This window comes from Aricia agestis, chromosome 10 (genome assembly GCF_905147365.1).
Source record: "Aricia agestis chromosome 10, ilAriAges1.1, whole genome shotgun sequence".
Taxonomy (NCBI): Eukaryota; Metazoa; Arthropoda; class Insecta; order Lepidoptera; family Lycaenidae; genus Aricia; species Aricia agestis.
The window spans coordinates 3,189,993-3,216,235 of NC_056415.1; the positions used below are offsets into that span (position 1 = coordinate 3,189,993).

General features: G+C 36.8%; 2 protein-coding genes across 2 annotated transcripts in view; one reads left to right on the plus strand and one right to left on the minus strand.

Annotated features, from left to right (window-relative positions):
* Window positions 1–1,998: 1,998 nt before the first annotated feature.
* LOC121731349 (guanine nucleotide-binding protein-like 3 homolog) lies at window positions 1,999–8,194 on the minus strand. The gene is made up of 9 exons (XM_042120750.1): window positions 8,030–8,194; window positions 7,521–7,807; window positions 7,088–7,271; window positions 6,465–6,689; window positions 6,033–6,216; window positions 4,823–5,045; window positions 4,482–4,589; window positions 3,286–3,450; window positions 1,999–2,389 (listed from the first exon to the last, which is right to left on the minus strand). Exons 1-9 carry the CDS (start codon window positions 8,046–8,048, stop codon window positions 2,060–2,062), a joined length of 1,725 nt encoding a protein of 574 aa, XP_041976684.1. The 5' UTR covers window positions 8,049–8,194; the 3' UTR covers window positions 1,999–2,059.
* Window positions 8,195–11,168: 2,974 nt separating this feature from the next.
* The window catches only part of LOC121731350, a 37,550-nt gene continuing 22,475 nt past the window's right edge, over window positions 11,169–26,243 (plus strand). Inside the window, exon 1 of the mRNA XM_042120751.1 lies at window positions 11,169–12,141. Within this exon, the coding sequence (XP_041976685.1) occupies window positions 11,322–12,141 (820 nt within the window). The 5' untranslated portion in view covers window positions 11,169–11,321. The remainder of the gene's footprint in view (window positions 12,142–26,243) is intronic.

The window sequence follows — 26,243 nt, forward strand, 5'->3', positions numbered from 1 at the left end:
TAGAACGGGCTCGACTTTTGGCCGTGGAGAGGTGGGAGTCGGGAGCTTGGCTGCAGGCACTGCCATCTAAAAACACAGGAACATTGCTGGACCGTAATACATTCCGTCTTGCCACTGCCCTGCGTCTTGGTGTCCCCCATGTCGTCCCCCATCAGTGTGTTTGCGGCGCGCGCGTTGACAGCTATGGTCACCACGGGTTGTGCTGCTCGCGAAGTGCCGGACGCTTTTCACGGCATCACAACCTGAATGACCTCATTCGTCGGGCTCTTGTCACTGCCGGCGTGCCAGCGATACTGGAGCCCTCCGGTTTGGCGCGCGACGATGGCAAGAGACCCGATGGAATGACCCTGGTGCCCTGGAATGTGGGTCGGGCCCTTGTGTGGGACGCTACTTGTGTCGACACACTCGCCTCGTCCCATATTCAGAGCACCTCGAGCTGTGCGGGCGCAGCCGCAAACCAAGCAGAGAACCTCAAGCGGCGCAAATATGACAACCTCAGCGGAGATCTTATATTTGAACCGTTTGGGGTGGAAACTCTAGGCGCATGGGGTCCGGGGGCACATAAGCTTTTTGGAGGAATATCTAAGAAGCTTGTTGAAGCCACCCGAGACCCCAGAGCTGGGAGCTACCTGGCACAGCGGATAGCAATTGCCATCCAACGTGGCAATGCTGTCAGCTTGCTGGGCACTCTGCCAGATGGGGACGACTTGGGCAAGTTTTTCTTTTTATAGTTTTATATTTAAAGTTTGTATATATAATATATCTGTTTATTTTAGATAGTATTTTAGTGTTTACATTTCTATCATATATGGACAAGAGCAAGTTAAATGATGAATTCGTTTTTTAACCCCCGACAAAAAAGAGGGGTGTTATAAGTTTGACGTGTCTGTCTGTCGGTCTGTCTGTCTGTCTGTCTGTCTGTCTGTCTGTCTGTCTGTGGCATCGTAGCATCCAAACGGGTGGACCGATTTCGACCTAGTTTTTTTTGTTTGAAAGCTGACTTCATTAAGAATTAAAACAAGGCTTGAGCTGTGTTCCTATGTTTTAATTTTTTTGTATATTTTAGTCAGTTTTGTTTTCTGGGTGTTTGAACACTGAGGAAAATCTTGCCATTTTTTTGGGTTTTTGGACGTTCTTATCTTTTTTAATAATAAAATTATGAAAAAAAAGAAAACATAGGGACATGCTAATAGTGGCCATAGATATTCAGAAAAACAATCAGCGTTTGTATGGGAAAACGGCGGTGTGGAATCCTCTTAATACTGAGAGAATCTTTGTAAAGTGAGTCGCTACATTAGATAATGGCAACGCATTAATACCGTTTATCAGCTTGGAATGTTGCAGCAGCTAATAACTTTTACGATGTAAGTCGCGCGAAACGTTATAAAAACTTGTCACCGTATCAGTTTTACATGTAATTTCCTTATCAGTGAATATTTCAAAACAGCCAGTTTAGCAAGTGTTCAACGAAAAACAAGTCTGACCGGTGTATTCCGCAGCTCGTCGTAGTAGATTTGTAGAGAAGATTGACCTTTATAAAATACTGAATAATGCAATTTTTTTTCAGAAATTAATCGTGGAAAAGAATTTGCTATCTTATTACTAAGTAATACTGCAAAATAAAAAATAAAAGCTGAAATGCAAGTTAATTTTAAAAAAGATGTTTGTTTAACGATTAGTTATTTATTTACCCTATATGCTGACAGCTATCGCTTAATTAATGCTTATCACCTGAAACAATACAAGGCTAATGGCTATTAAACTAACAAAATAGGTAAATGATTATTATTATTGCCACTACATATTTTCATAATCATATTAATTTTTTTGTTAAATAGCTAAATTACGTACTTATATTAAACGCTTTTTGTATAAGCCATATTTAGGCCTTGTTTCGTTTCTAAAAACTTGGTTCCAAATTTTTTATACAAAGTGAAGTTATTACTTTTAGAAATTTAATATCTACATACTACATGGTAAATGTTAATGAAACAAATGTAACAGTATTAACAATATATTTTACAGTACTTATACTGTATGACTGTAGAGTTTTAAATACTTATTTGAAATCAGCTTTGAAGTCGTAGTCGTCGTTTTTCTTGTAGGTAGTGAGTGTGACATTTTCTAAAACTCCCGCCAAATTAACAGCCGCCTTTTCGTTCTTTGCCTTCTTCTTTTTATCTTTTTTAAACTGCATTTTTCTCAATTTATTCTGTTTCATGTTCCCCTCCAGCATCATTTCTGGGTCATTTCTAATTTTCTCATTGTTGGTTTTACTTTTTTCTAACTTCGACCTAATGTTCACCGCTCTTGAAAGTAAACTGGAATCATCATCATCAACTTGCATGTCGTTATCATCAGCTGCTTTGACCGGGCCAGTACTAGTGATCTGTCGAAAGATATTAGATATTTAGGCGGAAATAAGTAGAATAATATGTAACCTAATAATAATAAAATAATTCTTACACCATTATTAAAACGAGACGATCTGTAAACTTCTAATTGGTTTCTACTTAAAAGCTAGACTTTAACCCAAGAAAATTGCACCAATTTATTTTGTTTTGATGAATTAAAAGCAAAGGTCTGTCTTCCAGATCGTACAAATCATTATAAGGTCTAATAGTAAAATAGTATTGTCTAGGTGATTACTCGAATATCTTAAGGTCTAATTTGCGATAATTCTAAAAGTTTTTATTGCGCAATATAACGTATTACGTTATATTATTGACCGTCTAGGGTTGATACTGAAAAACGCGCGCCTTCAATCTAACTGTCAAATAAACTGCGGGGCTAAAATGGTCACATTTAGCAATTCCTCTCAATCAATTACTTATTCAGCAAATGAATTATAGATTCATATCATGGTTCTTCAAAGCGACCATTTTAGCCCCGCTGTTCAATAAAATTGAAGCGTTATTGCAATTTGCACAATACAATTGATCATCTAGGGGCGGCTAAAGAACATAACTGCATTCTTAACTCAATACGGTTTTTTTGTGGCTGTCGCATTAAGGAGTGAGCACACTGAGACGGGCCGTACCGGGGCTCATCGCAAAAATCCGCCTCCATACAATTTGTATGGAAGCGGAAATCCGCTGCGCCCGAACACAGTGTGCGATACGCGCATCCGCTTCCATACAAATTGTACGGAAGCGGATTTTTGCGATGAGCCCCGGCACGGCCCGTCTCAGTGTGCTCACTCCTTTAGCATCGAATATTTGGACGCTGTTAATGTCCCCGTTAACAGCGTCCAAATATTCTTCTCGTTTATCGTGCGACGTGTACCTTGATAGCTTCATCGGCGGTCGGATTTCCCAGCGCGCCGATAACCTCTGCCTCCATCGCCTCGAAGCTGTTCAGGTCGAACTCCTGTGCCATCGTCGCCACAATCTTGGCGTCCACGTGCACCTCCTCCGCCGCAGACTCCGGCGGCTCGGTGTAGTAGCGCACCTGGTGGTAATGGAAATTAGGGTACAGTTAGTAGTTACACATACCTACTATATTGAAGCTTGTTACCAAGCTAATTTGGACAGATGTGGAATGTAAGATAAAAACTGATCTATAATACATCAATCAGTTTGTCCCTTATAATAAACATGCTCAATAGAAGCAAATGTATCGAGTTCAAACAGCAAGCTTATTTCAAGCATGATAATTGGCATGCTATTTTTGAGCATGTGTAACTACTTTTCATGTCATAGCATGCAACATGCTATTGCTTTGATATTTGCTAAAAACGCGGCATCGTGAACCCTCGGTTCGCATCCAACGCACGCGTCGAGTATTATTTCACATCGAGTGAAATAGCACGTACAATTATAGCAGTTAGCGCCGAGGTGTGTTATATACTTAATCAATAATCAATACTAATGTTTGTCTGACGGACGACATCTTTAAGCTGCTAAACAGATTTTAATGAAATTTCATATGTAGAAATTTAGAGAGAATTTTGAGATTCATAAACGATGGCACATCTTGGGAGTAGGATGGCTGCTTGCAAGGCTATTTCTACATAATATTTTATGACTTACAATTATGTATGTATGTTGACATTGTATATAATATAATTTTGAGTTTACAACATTGTAAACCTTATTTTAAAAGATTAATTTTTTCTCACGTTTTTTGGTAAAAAAGTGGGCCGCGTGCGAGTTTCTTACGCCAGTTCTTCTCGCCGGACTAGTTCCCGAAACGGTGGTAGGCATCATGTAGACGTTCAGAGAATATTTACAAAAATTTATTCTGAATAAAAAAAGTTTGAGTTTAAGAGAAACGGGGATAGACAGAATACTTATATATTTTGTTGCGGTAAAATGTACGGTTTCCGATAAACGTGATAAACAAATTATCTCGCAACGTTTCTCGTCACTAGAGTGTTAATATTTGTTTCGTTACACTTTCACTTCAAAACTAAGTATTCATTGGTTGTCGTTTTATACTGAACTTTGAGGGCGGTTGTTCCAAAAATTGTCGTGTCTTACTTTGCCCGTGTTCCAGTCGTTGAGTAATATCCTAGCGGCCGCCTCCTGGTCCGGCACACCGCCTCTCTTGAATCTGCCCATACGCGACGCTAAACTTGCAAAGAATTCCTGAAATATAATCAACATATTTACGTTTTATTTCAAATTAAATTTAACTTAATAAGCTACTTTTGAATTAAATATCATCTTAACAAACTTAATAAGCTATTTTTGAATTAAATATCATCTTAACATTTTGATCAAATTGTATCTGAAAAGTATACTCTCTTTCTGTGTATAATAAATAATTATTCATGTTGTGCATTTTTGTATCTTGTTTTGTGAACCTTATTAAAAAATACCTGTGGCGTCTTAAACTCAGGTATGCAGTACAAGTTAACCAGTGTTTGCGTATGCGCACGCTGCAATATGGCGGACGCAGGAGCGATGGGGTCCTTCAGCGCTCCGACTCGCACCGCGTTTTTAAGAGCGACAGACGCATCACCCGCCGGCCCAGCTTGAAACACTATACCGGGACTGTCAAGTATCTTGATCTTGGAGTCCAATTGTACAGTCTGCATTTGCCTGGAAAGGTGGACTATTGTTATGGCTTAGAAGCTTAATTCCTAAATCTGGTTCACGCTGCCTAGTTACCTAATTGCTTTGTCAAGACAATGATATTGCCACTGGCAAGTGTCAACCGGCTGACCAGTTGGTATTAGAAAATAAATAAAATAAAAAATGTTTTATTTCTGAGTAAATTTTAATCAAATTTTTTCAGAATGTCTACCTGATGCCTATCACCGGTTCAGGAACTACCCCGGCGAGAAGAACCTATATAAGTAATAGTATTGTGGACTATAAACCAACAGGGGTAGATTTAATAATAGACCTAATGGCTGGTTTACACGTATTATAGTAGTTAACTAAATTTTAACTTAATTTTAAGTTGTTAATTGCATGTAAACACAAAATTTAGTAGCAAGTAGCAAGTTAAAATTTAGTAAGTACTAAACTAGATGACAATTAGAATTTAGTTTCTACTTATCTACCTAATACGTGCAAACCAGCCATAAGAGTAAGTTCAAACAAAGATACATCTTGTATTGCAAGGGATATGCGTGGTTTGTTTGCAGCAAATCCAATCTATTCAAATAAAAAGTTTATTCTCTAGTATGAAAGAAAAGTTAAGAATATTTAAAATGCAGTATCACTTCACAATTTACATCTATGATAAATGAAATGAGTAATGTAGAGACACATGATACATGTAGTAATTACATAAATTGTATTTGTATGTGTGCCATGTACATGCTAAAGTTAGAATATATAAATCTTGTGTGCATTAGAAAATATAAGTTAGTCTAGTTAGTTCAGATATAATATTTGCGACTTGTATTCACTGTATTATGTAAATAGAATAATATATTTATTATTAAATGGGTGTGAGGATTTATTTACCACTAGACTCACAATATAATTACTGACAAGTGACATTGCAGATAAGTGTTTTAAGTTGGTAAACAACAATAATTTATCAATGTATATTTTATTTTTAGAAAATGGACTTACTTAGTTACACCTGGAGTACTTCCAACATTGCAAGCTTTGGACCTGTTCAAGCTGTTAATTATAGAACTCTTGCCGACATTCGGTAAACCAACTACACCCACAGTTATGGACGTCTTTATGCCTTTATTCCTACAGTAGTTGCCCAGTAAACTCGTTAACAACTCAGCTCCTACACATGCTGAACCTGAAATAAAAAATAAAACAGTGTTAATGAGGCATTAAAATGTTACTACAAATTTCATTCTAGATGATGCTTGCAAATTGGTTGTGTCAAAATTAGTTTATTGCGCGTTAACCATACATTTTTTGGTATAAAAAATACCCTATGTCCTTACCTGGGACTCAAGGTATCTCCATACCAAATTTTATCTAAATCGATTCGGTTTAAGCCTGAAGAGATAAGTAACTTTCAAAAACTCTTCTTCTGCTTACCTTTCATTTCCTTTTCCTTAACAATGTGTTTCATTTTCCTTCTACCAAGATTGTGTTGTTGGTCTTGTGTTGAAGCCTTAAATGGGATAGCAGGTGCAAACCGACGTAGGTACTTCAGCCAGGCGGTGAGATTGCTGCGTGGTACCAAGTCTGCTTTGTTTAGGACTAAAACTAGACGTTTTCCTGAGTCTCTCACTGCCTCTTCTACTTGGACACATCTTGTGCCTGAAATTAGGTTAAGCAAGCATTTACACTTGTAAAAAATTGTTATATGAGCATTTTAATCCATGGATAAAGGACTAAGTCCCTCAGTTATATATCATACTAAAGAACTTTTAATCCATGGATAAAGGACTTCCTCACTTATACTATACAATGGAATTGATATTAATTTTTGTAAAAAATAGTCCCTCCTACATATTATATTCACACAATGTATGTTTGTTCTGACACCTTGAAAAAAGCACATAAAACCAAAACAAAGCAAACTATCTACTGATTTAACTTTTTTGTTACAAGGAGATTTTTATTCCAAATGTTGATGATTGTTTAATAAAATTTACATTTAAACATATTCCAAACGATCTCAGTTTAGCATGTAATAAGCAATAGAGATTACTTACCTAAGGGATCCCTAGAGTCAACAACCTCCAGTACCACCTCAGCCTCGGATATAACTTTTTTGAACTCCCTATAATAAGTCTTCAGTGAGTTTTCCTTCTGTCTGTTCTTGCCGTATTCATTGTCCTCACTGTCTTTGTCTTTAAATGCCTCATGCACTTTGCCTCTGGCTTCAGCATTAGCAACCTGTGGAAAAAAGATTATCATAACATTCCATTCTGCCATCTCTGATAGTTTACACAAAAAATTATAATAGTACTAAAAATGTGTTTCTATTTTTAACCCATCAATCCCCAAGCACACCCGGCTGTGGCATAACAATTGAAAATCTATTGTGTCTGTGATTCCCACGATCGAGGTATTACTAATAATAAGAAGTAAGAAAGCAAGACACACATTAAATACTGTTCAAATAAGTGTGTAGAAAGTACTTACTAAAGTGTCCATTCCTACAGGGTTATTTTTCTCCTCTAACTTCCTTTGTTTTTCAAGTTTGGCTTGCTCGCGTCTCTTTTGTCTCTCCTCTTCTTTATGCTTCTTTACTGCCTCGACTTCTTTTAAAATTTCTTCTTTAAAGGGACAGATATTAGGGACTTGGATAGGCTTGGGCTTCTTTGATTTGGGTGCCTTTTTCGCCTCCTTCTTTTTCTTTCGGTTATGATCCCTAACTTTCTTCTCTATTTTGTACCTTAGCCTCGCTGGCTGCCTTTTAGATGGCTTTTCTGTAAACAAATTTACAATATTTTCAAGTGTACTGTAAATCAACATAACCTAACTTTTCCACATGTGATTTATACATTACAATTAAATTCGCCAGTGTAGTTTTAAACTATTGCGAACATTAATTTTTAAATGTATATATTATAGTAAATGTATTTTTTGAAAAACGAAACTAATAAACCTTTAATGGATAATTGTTTATAATGATTGCAATGAATACTCACTTAGTTTAAACTTTGCCATTTTTACTTTGAGCGCTTAAAACTTATTCAATACGAAAATTACACAATATATTTTCTAGTATAAAAAGAAAGTAGCCAGATATTTTAATTAAATAAATAATAATTAAGCTTTCGTCCCTGATTTAGACGCATCACGTATTTTTATTATTTTGACAGCCATGGACCATGGCCCATGTCACATGTGACATGTCCCATGTGACACTAACTTTGACAAATGACAAAAGAGATGATTTTTTTTAAGTGGTGCACGGCGTAAGACGTACAGCGGGGAGTCCCGCACACAGCACAGGCGCGTTACTATCGGTCGATAATATCGCATGCGTTATTGCGATATCTGTTTTCAGTACATTTTGTAGATGGTCATGTAATCCTAATAAAACACCATTTTTCGTGCACTTTTTCCACTATATTCAGAAATAATTAAATTTTAACAAATTACACGACCGTTTTCGAAATAAATCATCTTCAGGTGTACTTAGTGTAGGTAGTTTTACAAAATTAAATATAATCAAAACAAACATTAGGGTTATCAGCATCATGGAATTTTTATACCATTTGGTAGAATTTTTCTTCTGAATACGACTATATTCTACTGATGTTAAAATTGATATTTAATTGGTCATGTAATCACTCTGTACACACTGCTGCGGTAATAACGCCACAATGGAAGTACATCGCAATAACGCAATTTTCTTGCATACCTACCTGAGACTCCTGAGAGAGATGGTCTAATAGTACCGTCGCGGCGCGCGGCGCGGCTCTCTCTCGTAAGAAATATCAGACGATAAAAACGCAGCTGTGCGCAAGGAAGGAATCGGGACGCATTATCACAATACCGCATGCGTTATTTTAGACCGATAATAACGAGCCTGTGTGCGGAAGCCTTAATTTTTAAAGTGGTTTTTAGGGTGTTTACATACGGCGTGACACGGCGCCGCGGCGCGGTGGCAGCGTTTTTTGCCACCGCGGCGACGGACGCCGCGAGAAAAGAGCCCATAAAAATGTATGCCGCCCGCGCCGCGGCATGTGTGTAAACAGACTTAGGGTTCCGTACCCAAAGGGTAAAAACGGAACCCTATTACTGAGACTTCGATGTCTGCCTGTCCATCAGTCTGTCTGTCTGTCTGTCCGTCTGTCTCCAGGCTGTATCTCAAGAACGGCTATAGCTAGACTTCTGAAAACGTGTGTTCTTTTTAAAGTTTTGCGTATGACTGACAATCAGTAGGAATGACTGAGTAAATATGTGAAATTAATTCCAACACTCACCAACAGTCAAACAAAAGTCATGATTGATGGAATTGACTGACCAGGGCATGACCGTCTAATGGACGCCTTAGTTCCTACTCTCGCCACGTTCGTTGCCTTGTCGAGCTCTACAATATTATGCTTAATATATTAAGAGGGGTTGCACCAACTTACTTTAACTATAACTTTAACTGTAACTTTAACTTTATAACTACAATGCAAAATGTCAAATCTTTGGTTAAAGTTGAAAATGGACGCCATCAAGTCTGTCATCATCATACAAAAACGCCATTTTCGACAGTTCTCCTTTACCAGCGGCGCCCCCGCCCAGTCACGTTCATAATATTATAAAGTCTTGTCAGACCAGCAACGTCTTCTGTCAAATTCTGTGTTCAAAGTTAAGTTTAAAGTTAAATTAGCCTTAACTATAACCATAACTTTGACCATAACTTTAACTTTAACCACGCCTCTGGTGCAACCCACCCTAAGGAACGACCAGCAGGCAGCAACTATGGAGTTTCGGTCGCGGTTACTGTAGTGAGGTAGGTACTAGGTGATAGGTGATGAAGGTCTACCTGACCTCCGTAAAGTGTATAAAGCTCAATAAGTTTTTAACTTATTTTCTTTGGAATAACTGTAGGAGTCTCGTCTTGTATTATGACTATGGAGTGTAGCACTCCATAGTTATGAATAATTATACACTTTCCTTGCACTTATTCCACTTTATTTTAATATATTTATTACAAAATTGTTAAATACACGACCGGTTTCGAAAAAATCATCATCAGGTTTTTTTCGAAACCGGTCGTGTATTTAACAATTTTGTAATAAATATATTAAAATAAAGTGGAATAAGTGCAAGGAAAGTGTATAATTATTTAATTGAAGATGAATTTCCACCAAGAAGTGACAGTACATTCAATATCATCTCCATAGTTATGAACTTATGACTTATGAGTTATAACAGTTGCTTCCCACTGCCAAACACCCTTATAGTACCTATATTGACTCTTTAAAGATAGTCTGGGTTCTGGCAGTGGCCACTGCCAAACTATCTTCCGTTGCACCAAAATTCGTTTATCGCACGGAAACCGTACATTTTCCGGGATAAATAGTACTTATCCGGGACTGTTCGGGATGTCCTTTCTTGGGACTCTGCACATGGGCGTACCCAGGTTCTGGGCCACGGGGGGGGGGCAAATTACCCAGGTTCTGAGCCAGGGGGGGCAAATTAGATTTTTTGTAAGCTACGTGTTTATAAAGAATAAAAAATTAATAATTTTTAGTTGTAAAAATATTGTATTGCAAACAAATAGCAAAAATTCGTTTTCTTCATTTTTTTATTTTTACTTATAGATAAAACTAAAAGTACTAGATAATATACTTAGTAGGGACGGGACGTCAACATGATCCAGGGGGGAGCAGCTGCCCCCCCTCGGTACGCCCATGACTCTGCATTTCCACACTTTGAGTCCCGGAAAGAAGTGAAGAGGTACCTGCAGACAGACAGACAGACATACACTTTCACATTTATAATATTAAAGTACTTACTAACGTACCTGTCTATCTAAAATTTTGCAAAACTTATATAATTTTCTATCTCGTTGCTTATCATTTTATCGCATCTTACGTAAAAATGATTTCAAGTTATTGTTGTAGTTTTCATTGTGACTACGATTTCTTCAATGAATCGAGCAACCTGGCCATATGACAGGGCATTGTTAATAGGAGCAGCTGCATGTCGTTTATCGTAGACGGCCGTTGTACCTGAACAGGTAAAGCAACAGGTCATTTTCCTCCGCAGGCCGAGGGGAGCTCCGCTGCCGCGGCCCGCGATCAGCGGCGCGACCGTTTCGTGCCGAACAATTTTCGAACTTCAGTCGTGTTTCGTTCGCTGCGGCGCTCGCATGTGACTCCGCGCGTCATCGACCTCCGAAACTTTCACGCGACAGATACGATCGTATTTCCGAGTTATGTGCCCGAGCACACGTTCGATTAATCTTAAAACCGGTCGGTCGTGACGGCGCCAATGTCTCCCAGCCTCGAGGGGATCATGTTCAACAGGAACGCGAACCTGTCGGCGCGTCGACCTCTACTGGCGGAGCCGCAGAAGCCTCTAATAGTGCCTCCGAGAGTACCGCCCCGAGATTTTGGCCCCAAGCGCCCGCTCCCGGCGCCCGGGGAGAGCCCGAATCGACCCGCGTTTCGAGCGGAATGGAAGCCGTCGAACGTCGACATCGAGAGGAGGCTCCAGGAGACGAGGGCCCGGGAGAAGATCGGCTACTTTCAGGACAAAGTGGTGCCGCCGGAGTTGAATCTGGACCGAAGGGAGGCGGAGCTGGTGTTCAGGTTCGACACCCACGCGTCGGTGGACTACCTGTCGAGTCAGTACCAGACCCCGTCGGTGCAGTACGCGCGGCCCGCGACGCCGGCGAACGGGCCCGGGGGCCGGCCGCCGGAGAGGGACGGGCCCTTCGTGTTCGGCGTGCACAGCCCCAGCCAGTTCCCGCTGGCGCGCCGCGACTCCGACTACGACTACTCCGAGGTCGCGGACGAGGGCGGCCGGCCCGCGCGCGCCGCCCGACCCGCGCTGCGGGACGACGACTCCGACGACCTCAACTGCTGTGATAAAGTGAACGAGTGGACGGTGCGAGACAAAAAGAGCAGGAGGACTCTCAATCGAATGTTCCAAATAAAAGATAGAAGAAAAGTGAAAGGTGGGAAAAAGGAGAAAATCAAGTGTGTGTTAGTCGGTGACGGGGCGGTGGGGAAAAGTTCCCTAATCGCCGCTTACGCGCAGGATACATTTCGGGAGGAATATCAACCCACGGCATACGACACATTTAACGGTAAGCCTTAACACAATATCATTGATTTAGGTAAATTGTACATAATATTATTGTTATCCCACTTCTGTCACTGATAAGAATTATACGTACCCACTGCGGAAGAGTTCGCAGCCCGCAGGACGTAGATTGTTTCGTATTTCCGGTTTTTCACATACGTCTTTGATTGAGAAAAACAATGGCAACAAACCGGAAACAGGCCGAAGGAAGATTTATCCCTTAAACTGGTATCGGGTGCCATTTTGTTTTACGGTAAAAATCTCTTAATTTTTTTCTAAAACCTTTTTTTTAACCAGAAATAAACAATGATGAAGTAAGTAATTAAGTAAGAATAGTGACTTGTGCGGGTTGTGCCAAATAAAAGCGGGGTGTGTTATCGCGAGTGCCCTGATTTGTATTGATAAATAAATGCGATCACTCGTCTGCAATAATTGTTGAAACGATAAAATCGTTAATGACGATAGTAATAATAATTATAATCAACTGGCGCCAAAAGTTTTAGTAGCAGAAATTATTGTTGCACCTATATAATCACCTTTACAACACATAGAAATAAACTTGGTACCTGCGCCGTGCGCGGCATCCAAAGAAATGAGCTGCATACTTCTACGCGCAAAATCTGCGGACTGCGGCCTGTGGGAATCTGGGGTCTCCATCTCTTGTAATGTCAAAAAGATCTAGCGGATAGCCTGTATTGTCTACAATCTACATTCTATCACAGAATATATATTAGTAGTATTCTACATCCATAGATGAAGATTAAACCTGCATTTTCTCGAGCGTATCATTTGCAGATCTTCTAACCAAAATTTTTCGAGCAACGGACTACGGTGGAGTAGCTAAATACGAGAATCTACTGTCATACATATTTGTTAGGCTTTTAAAATACATATCTTAACACATACTCTATTAGGTATGTAGGTTCAGTCTGTTCTGTTTCACAACAAAACAGTTTTAGAATTTGTGGTTTTAGTGTTTATATCTCGAAATATAAAATGGACACCGCCGAGTTTATGATATTTATTTTAATGGATTCTTTGAAGAACCACTGCTTTTAGTACGGTAATGACATTCTCTTTGTACGGTAACATTACTAACATTAGTATATTCGTGGGAGTTAAAATTTTATTTTATGTTTTTTTTATTATCTATTGAGTGAGCTTAGGCACAGATTGTATTTACCTAATGCTTTTACCGTAAAACTTGTCACACAAAAGATAAGTACTTAAAAATAATAATAATTCATATTTAAGTTTATTTTAAACAAAACTTAGGTAGGATATTAAATAGGTATCTCATAAGTACCATATCAATTGAAATTCTTGTACTTATTGACTCATTTCTCACAATATAGGACATTGCACATCAATGAATCATTAATATTACTTAAATCGATCAATATTATTTATGCATAACAGTTGCATTTCAATAATATCTGTTTACCGATGTCAAATGTAACAAAACTATTATGTCAGAGTATTTAAATATAAATTAGTGTTTAAGTAATGACGTAAAATGTTTACTCGTCTATACAACTATGTACTTAATTTAAAAAAATCCCAGCCTTAATGTTTACAATGTTGCATAATCTATTGTCTTCAACAGGCATAAAAATGTTTTTATTATGAATAAAATAAGCGAAGAATTTAACTGTAATTATGAATGATGTGATGGTTAAAGCACGAAACGTTAGATTATCAACTACTTCTAGGCTACTTCTATACCTGTACTACAAGTAGGTAGGTACACGTTTCGGAAGTTACATGTAAAATTCTTCTGAATTTGTCAGCAATCGTTATGAAGAGTTTTTAGTTTTAAAAAATATTTTTATAAGAATCAAACTTCAAAGTAACCGTTATCGAAACGATAGCCACTGCCATAGTATTCAGGTGTGAATTCTGCACCTAGACATTGCTGCACGTACTGCCAGGTCGAAGCACCTGCTTAGTATGGGCATATCACTTCCCCGCCAATTAATGTCTGCGTCCGTCATGACTACACAATAGGTGTCTAGAAAGCCATTTTAGTTATGAACAGATATATTATAATAGAATGTAGAAATTAAATCCGATTGCTTAGTCAAAATGCGTGCAGCGTTCACCAGTTTCGATAGCGAAGTAATGTCAATTTATGGAATTAGACATAACGCATCGAAGCGAAATGCAAGCAAATTTAGCAAATCCCATAAATTTTTGACGCCATCTATTTTTGTCATCGAAACTGACGAATGAATTTTGACATGTACATTGTACATGATTGTACACACTTACATTTTTGACAGTAAACTTGCAGTAAACTGTAAATCTAGGTAGCCTGTAGCTACATAAGTAATATGACCAACAACAAAATAACGCTCTTAATAAAGTGTCCTAAAATTTTGTGCAGAATATTTAAAAAAGCTTTGTGGCGACCGGCAGGTTACTTAAGGCGCCACATTCACTTTACAATACGAATTATTGTGTACCCCATTATAACAATATTGTGTTCCCTCGACCGAAAATAATTTGGGGATAATGTAGGTACAGGTAAGGATCCTTTTTGCCGACGTTTCACATTTCTCACGTTTTATTGGTGAGACATTTTAAGTTCGATACCCGCTATACGTTTTCAAATATACATAGGTAATATTATTCTGGACTAATGCCCGTTTTAACCAACCGCTCTCTAACTCCAAGTGTCGCTAGCGATCAATATTTTTTTTATTGTGGTTTTATTGTAAAATTATTAGGACTAAGGACTTAGGTAACATCATTATAAAAGTTTAACCTAAGTACTCTTAGAACGCTACTGTAGAAAATGGTTATCAGTAATTCAATTTAAATATAAAGTAGGATAAAACGTAACAAGCCGTGGACAGAAGACAATAGGCGCATAAACTGCTTCCATAATGCCTTGATTTCCTAGAAGTTACTATATATACTAATAAATGATAATATACATAGATGTGAAAGCCATAACAATACTTTCGCCGTTGCATGCAAATAATACAGCAATTCATACTTCCTTCTCAAAGAAAGAGTTGATTGCAACTTCTTGGCGATTCAAGGACAACAACCGTTGGATTGCTCTGAGCTTTTTAGGGTTCCGTAGTCAACAAAAAACCCTTATAGTTTCGGTCTATCCGTCTATCTGTCTGTCTAAATAGCCAAAATATTAATGAAATCTATATATATATAAATGGATTTTCAAATGTGTTAGTCGCGCTAAAACTCGAAAACGGCTGGACGGATTGGGCTGATTTTAGTCCTAAAATATTCGTAGAAGTTCAGGGAAGGTTTTAAAGGGACACGAAGTTCACCGGGACAGCTAGTAAAGAATAAAGAAATGAAAATAAGGAACACTTTAAATTTATTTTTATTTGTAGATGTAAATGCTACATCATTTTATTTTGAGGTGTAGACATAAGTCGGCAACAGTTTGTCTATCGACGGCGCTGCAAATCCGTGACGAAATTTCACTTTCGATAGATAAATGACTGTGAACGTACCTAGTACCTACCTCGTCATTTATTTGTTACATCATAACGTATTGCCGTAATATTAATATCTACACCAGAGGTGCCCAAACTCCTTTGTTTCGTGGCCCACTTTGAAGGTGTTGGTGCATATTGCGGACCCCCTGAAACACCTCCCCCCCACAATACTAATCCATGAAACTTCCTATTATTTTAAGTAACAATCGCTGTGCTTTTCAACAAATTACAACAACGGGGGTCTATAAAATACATTTTATAGACCCCCGTAATTAACGTCTTGAGGACCCCCATTTTTTTTTTACGCAAGCGTGGACCCCCAGGGGGGGGTCCACCTGGACCACTTTGGGAATCAATGGTCTACATATTCAGATTTTATTGACAACTCAAACTACTAACTACTCAACTAGACAGAACTGGCTCTGCAGTGATTGAGGTTTTTTGGCAAAGGGCTATTGTTACAGCGTTGCTGAATGGTTAATGTTTTGACACTAGCCAATACAAATCGCTAATGAATAGGTAAACTCCTGTCAAATGATATAAGTAGGTATACTATGTATAACCTTAAACAGATATCTATTCTGCAGCAGCCAGCAAGGCACCTCGTTGTTCGGAAACTCTAACAAAGCAGGTGCCAACTTAATTTCTCCGTGTTGAAGGATATTATGACTAGAGCCTTAATTCCAAACCAATAATAGAATCTTGGTAACCCTGTACGTGACATTGGGTTTTACTTCAACTGTTTATAGTTAGGATTATGGTGCTTATGTCGACGAATTTAGGTGTGATTATCGTACACTGTAAAACAACGATTATCTCGGTAAACTTTATGTGGTAACCAGTAACAAGATAAGTATTCTAACACACTAACATAATGGGAATGACTTAGTCATAATATTATTATGACAGCCAGTAAGGTGAAAAATATGACTAACACATTTTTGTAGCTATCTGCTTGTACAGAAGTTTTTCATGTAATAAAACTGTGTGAAGAATTTTGTGACATAAAAATCTAAAATTTAAATTTAAATTATGTACAAATTGTAATGATTCTTTCGAAATTCGAAGCAATGTTCACCAAAAGCAGGCCAAACATTTTTATTGCGTAACTTCCGAGCTTATGGGCGATACTTCATCCACAAAGAGGCCAGATGCATAAACCAAATAATCTAAAAATGGTTTAAAAATATATTTGATTGAAATTGATTTACCAGAAGATAAAGAAAGCGCTCAAATGAAAACCTTGACCGACAGCTATTTCCTGAGTACGGATATACAATGAGAATTCTGGATTTATATTGCGTGGGTTCTATCTTTTTGTGCTATTTAGAGATGTTGCCCAAAAATTCGTTTTTCCCTTCAAATTTTTCCTTCATAAAAACTATCGAACCGTAAAACGCATGAACAAAAACGTTCCTGGATTTGGTTTAGTGAGTAGTGACTTAACCGTCAAGAGGTACAGATAGACAAGCAGACAGACACACTTAGATTTTTAATAATATTGTGAATTGTATGAAGTTAATTAGTAGAAATAGAAAAAAATAATTATTACTTATCAGACAGACATATACAGTACAAGACGATAAAATATTCCTTAAATTACAATTCACACCTCAAATCGAATAAAGTACTTAGTTTTATATCAAAACTTTATACGTGAAACGCCCGCGACATTTTAGTAGAAGCCAGCTGTATCTCGACAGCTGCCTCAACTCTTTGTGGGACGTATAAAAAAGAAATACCTTTTAGAAAAGGTTTCGCCTTTGGGAACTTTTTTCTCCTGGTCATTATAACAGGCACGTTTGAATAAAAAAAAAACTAAGTAACCATTGAACTTACTAAGGAACGTTAATTGGTTTTGAGGCTACGTTGAGTATGCTTATCGGGAGAGCTACCTATATCTTTGTTATTGTTTGTTTTAAATGGAAATCTGGAAAGTATTTCTTCTCAGAATAATTATCGTTCGTATTGTCATTGCTTGCGAAGCGATTTGCGATATCACGGTATAATTTATCAAATTCTGTGATAAAAGAAAGTGAAGTGAAAACTATTAACAATAATTATGTAACCGTTGTTTTTGTTAGCAATTCTTATTTATGTCTACATCCTTGAGTTGCCTCGAATACTGGCAACTCTTGCATTACAGTTTTACTGAACTTTTATTCTTAAATCATAATATCTTACAGTTACAATTTGTAGGCAATTCTGTTTATCAACTGGCATTCTCGCTTGCACAGATGATAATAAGTGATAAAATTGCCACATTAAGACAAGGTACAACCTTCAATTTTTTTCAATTCATGTTGCTGAAAACCCTGCCAGTACTTTCGCTTGTACAATTTCTTTAGAAAGTAATCGTTAAAGTAAACTCTAATTCAAATTTTGTTCGAGATTAAGAGAAAATATATTTTTTTAACTTGCTCTTAATTTGCGTTTCCCCGAAAACATCCATAAAGTTTTTGAACTATCAACTATGAAAAAGTAAAACTGTGGGCTTTGTTATGCATTCTTGATTAGAAAGTCATAAATTTTATATTATGTTCATTTTGTTTAATACAATGTGTCAAATATAAAATATACTTAATCAAATTGTATCCAAATCTATTTTTCTCACGGCCCTTTCTTGGGTCTTCAACTATAATAATATTATATCAAAGTATTATATTGCGTAATAAAGAGAGTTCTATTCGTTATCCCGTTATCTGAACACATTTCATGCATAATACAAACCATATTATTAAACTTGTTATGTGCTTCGTGTTTATGAGATGTGTCAACAGTCAACACTTAACTTATTTTTAGTCCATGATAATTTTACATTTCTTTATTAACAGCAAGATGCAAATAACTGTCGAATTGTTTTAGGTAAGAGTTTCTATTATCAGTAAAATTACAATAGGTTTTCCATTATCTAGAAATCGTGCAGGTCGTCTATAATAATTGTTTTGTGAGTTTGTGACAGTTTACTTCTTTGTTATTTTATTGTTGTTTATTTAGTCTTCAAATTAAAATACACTCTACAAAGTGAGTATTATCTATTCTGTGACAAAGTACAAAAATACAAAGAGAATGTCATATACTATGCAAAAATATATAATCTGAAGAATGTAGATACAGTTATATCTGTTCGTTCCTGGAATAAAGGTAATACGGGCTGTTTGGGCTTTGATTCTAAATCGATCAGATCGTCAGATAAAAAAGTTAATTTTTTGAATTTGGAAAGGCGAGCTCCGGCCAGTCAGACGGGCTGCGGGCTGCGGCAAACCAGTTCCGTGCACGGTCACCGACAGATCCAGTTTACTACTTTTGAACCTTATTTTTATAGACATAAGATCGAAATGTAGTACAACAGGTCAGCGCACGTGCTAGATGAGCCGGGTTCGTGACTGCCATGTTATTGCATTTATATTATGACGCTTCCACTCACATGCTGAGAGATTTGTTAGAGGTAATGTTGCGCCTACATTACATATTGTGGCAAATATCAGCATCGCACAGAGAATACGATATTTTTGTGACAGACGCAAGTCAACCTGAGTATTAAAAATAAAAAATAAATAGAAACAGAACTCAGAGATAAAGATTCAGAGGGGAAAAATGTAGAGGCTGCATGTACTAAAGAATTTTTTTGAAAGGCTGCAGATTTAGCCAAATATCCAATTGGTAAAAGAATTTAAGGTCTTTTGGGTTGTATTCAAAAATCGAATGTGCAAAATACAAGAACGTTATAAGAGCCAACTGCCAAGCGTACACAATTGAGGGCACAATACATGATACGAGATTGCGCGAGGGGCTCCGGTTAATGGGTTAAATTGCTTAATGCCACCCGGGTGCCTTATCTAATGAATCGCCATCGAAGGAAAGTATGGCGAAAGTCTAAGATAAAAATGTACGAGATAAACTACATGTTTTGTAATAGCTAACAACTTTCTGTTAGCTTTGGAAACGTTGATAATCAAATGTTAGGAACCTTTCTTAGTTTTTATCATTTTCTCCAATTAAGTAGGTACCTACCTACTTTATGATTTATCTATTCTGTTTAAGAAATTGTAAAAGATCAATAAAAGCGCCTAAAAGATAACCTATATAATATATCCGGAAAGGTAAAATCGTTAACGATACAATAATTATATCAGATACAGTTAATGATGATGAATTATGCATTTCCAATGACACGAATGGTCCACATGTAAGGTGACCAATAGTGAGACTTATCTCGTTCTAATTGGGTTTGTTTTTGATTGCATCATGGTGTAACGGTTTAGGTCGAGAGGTGCAACTGGTAACAGCAGCGCATGGCTGCATATGCTCAGCATTCCGACTTCCACTAGTCCGAATAAGTAAAAATTCATTAAAATCAAACACCAACACATGTAAATGTGTTGGTGTTTGATTGTAATGAATTGTTCACCCTCTGTACCTACTTACTTTTGCAATAATATGTCTTCAGAACATTATATTTTATCTTCATGATAAAACCAAATGTTTGGAATGCTACCGCTGAGTCAGTGAAGGAATTTGGTTGTAATGGATGTCCCATCACCCATGTTTAGTCACTTTCTCAGTAAATTATTCAAGGATTGGGGACTCGTTTGGCGAAAAGCGCACCAAGATCGGAGATCATGTTAGCCTCTGAATAAAGTGCCGATTTTTTCTTTGTGACCTTTAAAATCAATGACTATGATACCTAAGAAATGTTCTCTAATCTTTTTGCTTCACTTAAGTCTTTCTTGTCCATTTTCTTTCTTATTATCTGCATCTACATGCATTGTATTTGCTGTTCGTTGGTGTGTGGTCGGTTGTAACGTGCATAATTATGAGTACTTGTTCCGCTTAGCCGGAGCCAGTCGCTTTCTGTATCACTACAACGTTCAAACATGGTATGAAGTATCAAGTACGGACTGTTCCGTAGTTGTAACTGCGCAAAAAATATTGCCAAGAAACCCTGAATAGAGATGCATAATATGCTTTTTATGATAGCAAATTGCAACATTTCCGGGATATTGTAATTTATTAAGCAGTGATTTCAATTACTTAAAATCATGTTCTCAGCAAATTATCTCTTGAACCTAGATTCTAATCAGTAGACAGTACTTTTAACCTTAAGGTGAAATGCAACAAGTTTGTCACTTTGTCTTAATCGTTTATCACTTACTTATGCCAATTTAGACAATATTCGTTTATAAAAAACAAAAAAAAAATATCGTGCTCTAACAAAGTATTCAGCTATAAGGTCTCATCAACAAGTTACCTCAATGATCTGCCAAATAGAGAATATCCATCTGCGCTCTATTTACAGTAAACAAATACTCGATATACATGTCAAGTACTCACAGCATAATGCTATCGTTAATGTAAATTTAACTCCGGTTTATTTACGTACTATCTCTGTCTCAGTTATTACTCATTACCGGCCACGCTGCCAATTTGAGTGCAAAAATAGTCAAAAACTCATGGCGCCAACAGTGTTTCAAAGGCGAAGGCGCGAAATTCCTGTTTACAATCGTAAAGTTAAATTGTCGCGTTGAAATATCAATTTCGTGTACTTGGGAGCGTTTGTTGCTTTAACATGGCGGTAAGGGGACTAAACCACAGAATATATATTAGTAGTACCAAACTAAACTTAGATTTAACGGGGATTTATTTGACATAAGCTTGTTTCTAAAGTTTTTTGACGGGAATTAATCTATCGCTATTGATTTCCTCACTTCGAGCAGTTAACCAATCAAAAACGCTATACAAACGTGAACTTAGTCGCAAATCAAAGAAACTGGGTATTATTTAACTATTACGGGGATTAGTCTGATTTGGTGGTTGATATCTAAAGTTTTTTCACAGGAGTTTGTCTATTAACTAGCGCTATTAATTATTGGCTAACGACAAACGTTAAACCAATCAACACTTTGAAAACGAAATTTTCGCAACTCGCAAATCAGAAAAATATGTGATTGTGGGTCCTTTTATTATCTTCCTGTAGTGATCCTTTTATTATCTTCCGAAATATTGCTTCTATAATATGATCTTCATTAGTTCCTTTATTAATCGAGCACTTTGCATTTAGATGCTTTAAAATACTTGTACTTAAAATGCATAAGCTGGTAATTATACTTGGTTATTGTCAGGTTCACGCTCGAATGGTTATTTTGATGGTCACTGGTTTCAGGTCATCTCTAATTTTCTGCCATTGTTTTAAACTTTTTGTGTTGGTGTTCTTGGTTAAGTTTGTTTTTAGAGGACGTGACACGTGCTTATCGATTAAGATTTGTGCATCAATCAATTTCTTTTACTGGATTACTTCTTTTGTTTTCTATAAGACTTCTTCCTACTTTTAAATAATAATTTATCTACGCTGATATTATAAGTACTGCATGTGTGGCAGTTTAATTCACTAGAAAGATTTTGCTTTTTCTATTACGCAAGCGACATAGCCCATATGTTTAAAAAATGTAGGGCAGCTCTGTATCAACTGTCCTGAATAAAATGGTAGAGTTCTTGACTGGCAATATCAAAGTATTTTTTTCAATACTAACCACTTACCAGCTACTTGTTAAATGTTTTTCATTTGACGAAAAAGTGAAGATAACGTAAAGTTTTCTATGTTTGAAGGTTTGGAAATATTTTTGTGTTTAGTGTTTGGTAATATTTCTAGAATTATTAAAGACTTATCTGTACGTTATCAATCGGGTTTATGGCGCGATTGAGTCAGCTGATACCGACAATGATAGCGAATACTATATCGCGAAATTATACTTTCAAGTTTCAGCACAACGAGTAACAACAGATATTTTAGTTGAGGCTAACCCACTTTTTTCTCTCTCTCTACCTCTATTTAGCGGTATGTATGAAAACTAGTATTCTTTGCGACATTACCGAAATTTGTTTATCGCGCGGTAACCTTTTTTTTCGGGATAACAAAATAAATCTATTTCTAAAGACTCAAAGTGATCACAAACACCAACTTTCGCATAATTCTGACAAGTCCTTTGTTTGTTTTTAAGCAATTTTGTTTGTCTCATAAAATATTGTAATGTTCACGCAAAACGTAACACTGTTTATAAGCACCTTACATCATAAATGTCTACACGAGATTTTACGATGCTACAAACATGTCTGTCTGAATTTTGTGAGGCGTTGACAAATAATCTTTAAGTTTTAAGACATTCTTATACTCGTTAGTATGTTCATTTATAATTTTCGCGAAAAAAGAATGATGGTTTCTTATGAACTTAAAACATCGTGTTCCCGCGTTATTAATTTGCCCTCTTAATTTTGGGAGATTGTCCTTGTTGGACACACGCTAGAAAAGTGGCGAACTATACTATTTTATTTAACTTTTACATCTATAATACTTACATAATATAGTCTAAATATTTTTAGTATTTAGGTTTGAATTTTCCTTTAAGTTCTAGTTTCTACTATCTAGGTACAGAGTACAGAACGCCCGCATACGTCTGACTCTGACCTAGCTTTCATGTCGTGTTCACTATTGTGTTATTATGTTATTGTTCATATTATATTATGAGCTTGCTATTTTCATCATGTCGATGCTTAATAGACTTTGTGCCCGACGCTTGTAGACTGTAGTAGGAGTGTCGCATTTGAATTAGGTATTAACATTAATCATGATATCATTAAATTAAACAAATCTTCGTGTATCTATATAGTTTATTTTAAGGTTCCTAAAGCTACCGTATTTGTATATCTTTAATCTATAGCCAAAAAATTCCTAGAGAAAAAAACAACATAGCAAAATTTTCGTTTCGTTACCTAATTCTCGACTTAAATATCAATTTGCACTTGTTTTCGCAGCAAATTGAACACAAAAAACGTTATTAACAAGATCATTCGAAGAGAAGCGGTCTGGAGGCCTTAATTATTATTAATGCATCATTACGTTGGCTTGTCTATAAAAATGGTAATTTATCAGCTGCCGAGCGGCAAGCGATCTCTCTTACCGGTTTCAAAAGTTTCTAAAGACGAAATTAAACGAAATTAATGAATCTTTGTCCAGTTCCTTTTTTGAATTTAAAAAACGAATTGTCAGGTGTCATTAACGGCCTTCACGGAAAACCTTCGAAGTTTGTAATATTATATGTTTTTGATGGTTTTAGTTCAACACTCTCTTCCCTATTAACGATGGGGACTTGTTATATCGCCATTTTAATATGTTATATTACGAGTATAATAAATCCCGTCAAGCCAGCTTTCAGTATTGTCACAGTTTTATTGCGAGTATTTTCTTAACCTCGGGCGGGGTTGGCAATTTCATGGCGTGTTGGATTTACCATGTGTAAGGTCAACCGGTGCTAGCAAAAACTCCGAGTAAGGCTGACTGCGACTTTAATTAGATTCCTATTTTTCTGCAATACGGCCACGAACTAGCTACATTGACATGGTAAGTATGGACTACAGAAAAATAATGAATAAAAGTATTAAGTACTTAATTGTTCTCTCTCGATCCCTAATATATCTACTACCTACAAAATAAAGATGTTATGGTGTGATTCTAGGAGGTGAATATGGTTAAAACCATTGACGAAATCGTCTTTGTTGCAACCTTGTAGTAAACCGGCAAAATAGAGAGACATTATACTTCTCTCTCTTTCATTATAATATAGTATAGAGCTATTAAGTACAATATGGTTTAGTTGACTGCGCTTGACCTGGTGTCAAGTAAATTATGATTTCAGGTCGTCACTCCACTTACTTATCATAATTCGATCAATTAAGATTCAGATTTATGCATTACTTATTGTTTCTTTTATATGTAAGTACGTAATTCTTTGTTTACAATTTAGATATCACGTAAGTAACATTAATATGTATTTTTGACTTTATAAAGACATAAAATACTTAGGGCCTGTTTCACCACTTCCTGATAAAGTGCCGGTTAGGCTATCCACAACTTATCTGACAGATACTCCACTATACTCCATTTGTCAAAAAAAGTTGTAGAAAGCCTATCCGGCACTTATCAGGAAGTGGTAAAACAGGCCCTTAGTAAACTTTAACTGTAAATTAAGTAATAAGCACATAAACAGCTTCAGTATTGACCTTATTACTCAAGTGCTAAGTATTTAGTTTTGTAGGTGTTAGGTACTAGATAATAATCTAGCACTAGGTTATATTGCCATATATCATATATGGCAATATAGTTTCTACTGGTGGTTTTAGATAACAATAATCAGTAATGTTTGTTGTCGTCTGTAAATGACGGATATGCAGTCGTGCGTGAAATAATCCACGCGAAATCAAAGATGGAAATGAATTGTGAAGTAAGTTAAGTATGGTTCTGTAGATTAAAGGAGTGAGCACACTGGGACGGGCCGTGCCGGGGCTCAGCGTGCCGGGGCTCATCGCAAAAATCCGCCTCCATACAATTTGTATGGAAGCGGAAATCCGCTGTGCCCCGACACAGTGTGCGATACAAATTTTAAGAGGCGGATTTTTGCGATGAGCTCCGGCACGCTGAGCCCCGGCACGGCTCGTCTCAGTGTGCTCACTCCTTTACTTTATGAAAATTTTCAAAATTGTTGCAACTCAGACATTTTCAGGTCCATTGGGCTTAGGTATTAAATTATCATCTAAAGCTTTTTAACCAAAATCTTAATAATATTATAGTACTAATGAACTTATTAACTAAATTCCTAAGGTTACAGAAATTATAATATGTAATTTAGAATGAAAATATACCAGTTTTATATGAAAGAAAATAATATAACTCAGGGAGATGGTCAGTGAATACGACATTAAAATTGTATGAAAAAGAAATACATATTATTTGCATATACAGTTGCTCAAAACGGTATTTGTATGTCTTATCATGAGGAATGAAATAGGGGATACGAGAAGAGAGACAAAAGAGTAGAGGAAATGTTAAGAGATAGGTAGAGGTCCTGTCTCTAACTATAATAATATAATATTCTAAAACCTTTGTCTAGAATATAGATCAAAGAGTCCAGACTCCAGGTAGTCCTTGTGCAATCTTTTTTTTTTGAGACTATGTAAGTACATTATACTTGTTTAAATTATACATAACAGTAATAAATAGATTGTATTTGTGTCACCCACGGGCCACAATATTACATAACGGCGTTCATTCACGAATCACCAAGTATTTTTGGGTCAACGGAGGTCTGTCACCTATACTTACATTCCGGTTTTGATGCAACGTGCACAATACATAATTCAAATTATTGTTATCAATGATATTTCTTGAATGTGTGCTTGTAATTTATGTAGGTCTCTCATTTATGATTTTGATTCGCAATTCAACAGAAGAACAGAAGGTTAATTAATGTTATAATGGAACAGAATACAATAATGTCTTGCTAAAAGATGATAGTAAGGATGAAACACAGGAAAGTAACGAGGATTCCATTAACAGAATAATAATATACATTTTTTTATGAAACAAGGGGGCAAACGAGCAAACGGGTCACCTGGTGGAAAGCAACTTCCGTCGCCCATGGACACTCGCAGCATCAGAAGAGCTGCAGGTGCGTTGCTGGCCATTTAAGAGGGAATAGGGTAATAGGGAAGGGTAGGGAAGGGAAAAGGGTAGGGGATAAACCTCCGGTAAACTCACTCACTCGGAGAAACACAGCGCAAGCGCTGTTTCACGCCGGTTTTC

Coding starts and splice junctions, on each gene's coding strand:
- LOC121731349 (XM_042120750.1), bottom strand. Junction 6,217..6,464: donor TAAGGAAAAGGAAATGAAAG/GTAAGCAGAAGA, acceptor TTTTTATTTCAG/GTTCAGCATGTGTAGGAGCT. Junction 2,390..3,285: donor CCGCCGATGAAGCTATCAAG/GTACACGTCGCA, acceptor ATCTTTCGACAG/ATCACTAGTACTGGCCCGGT.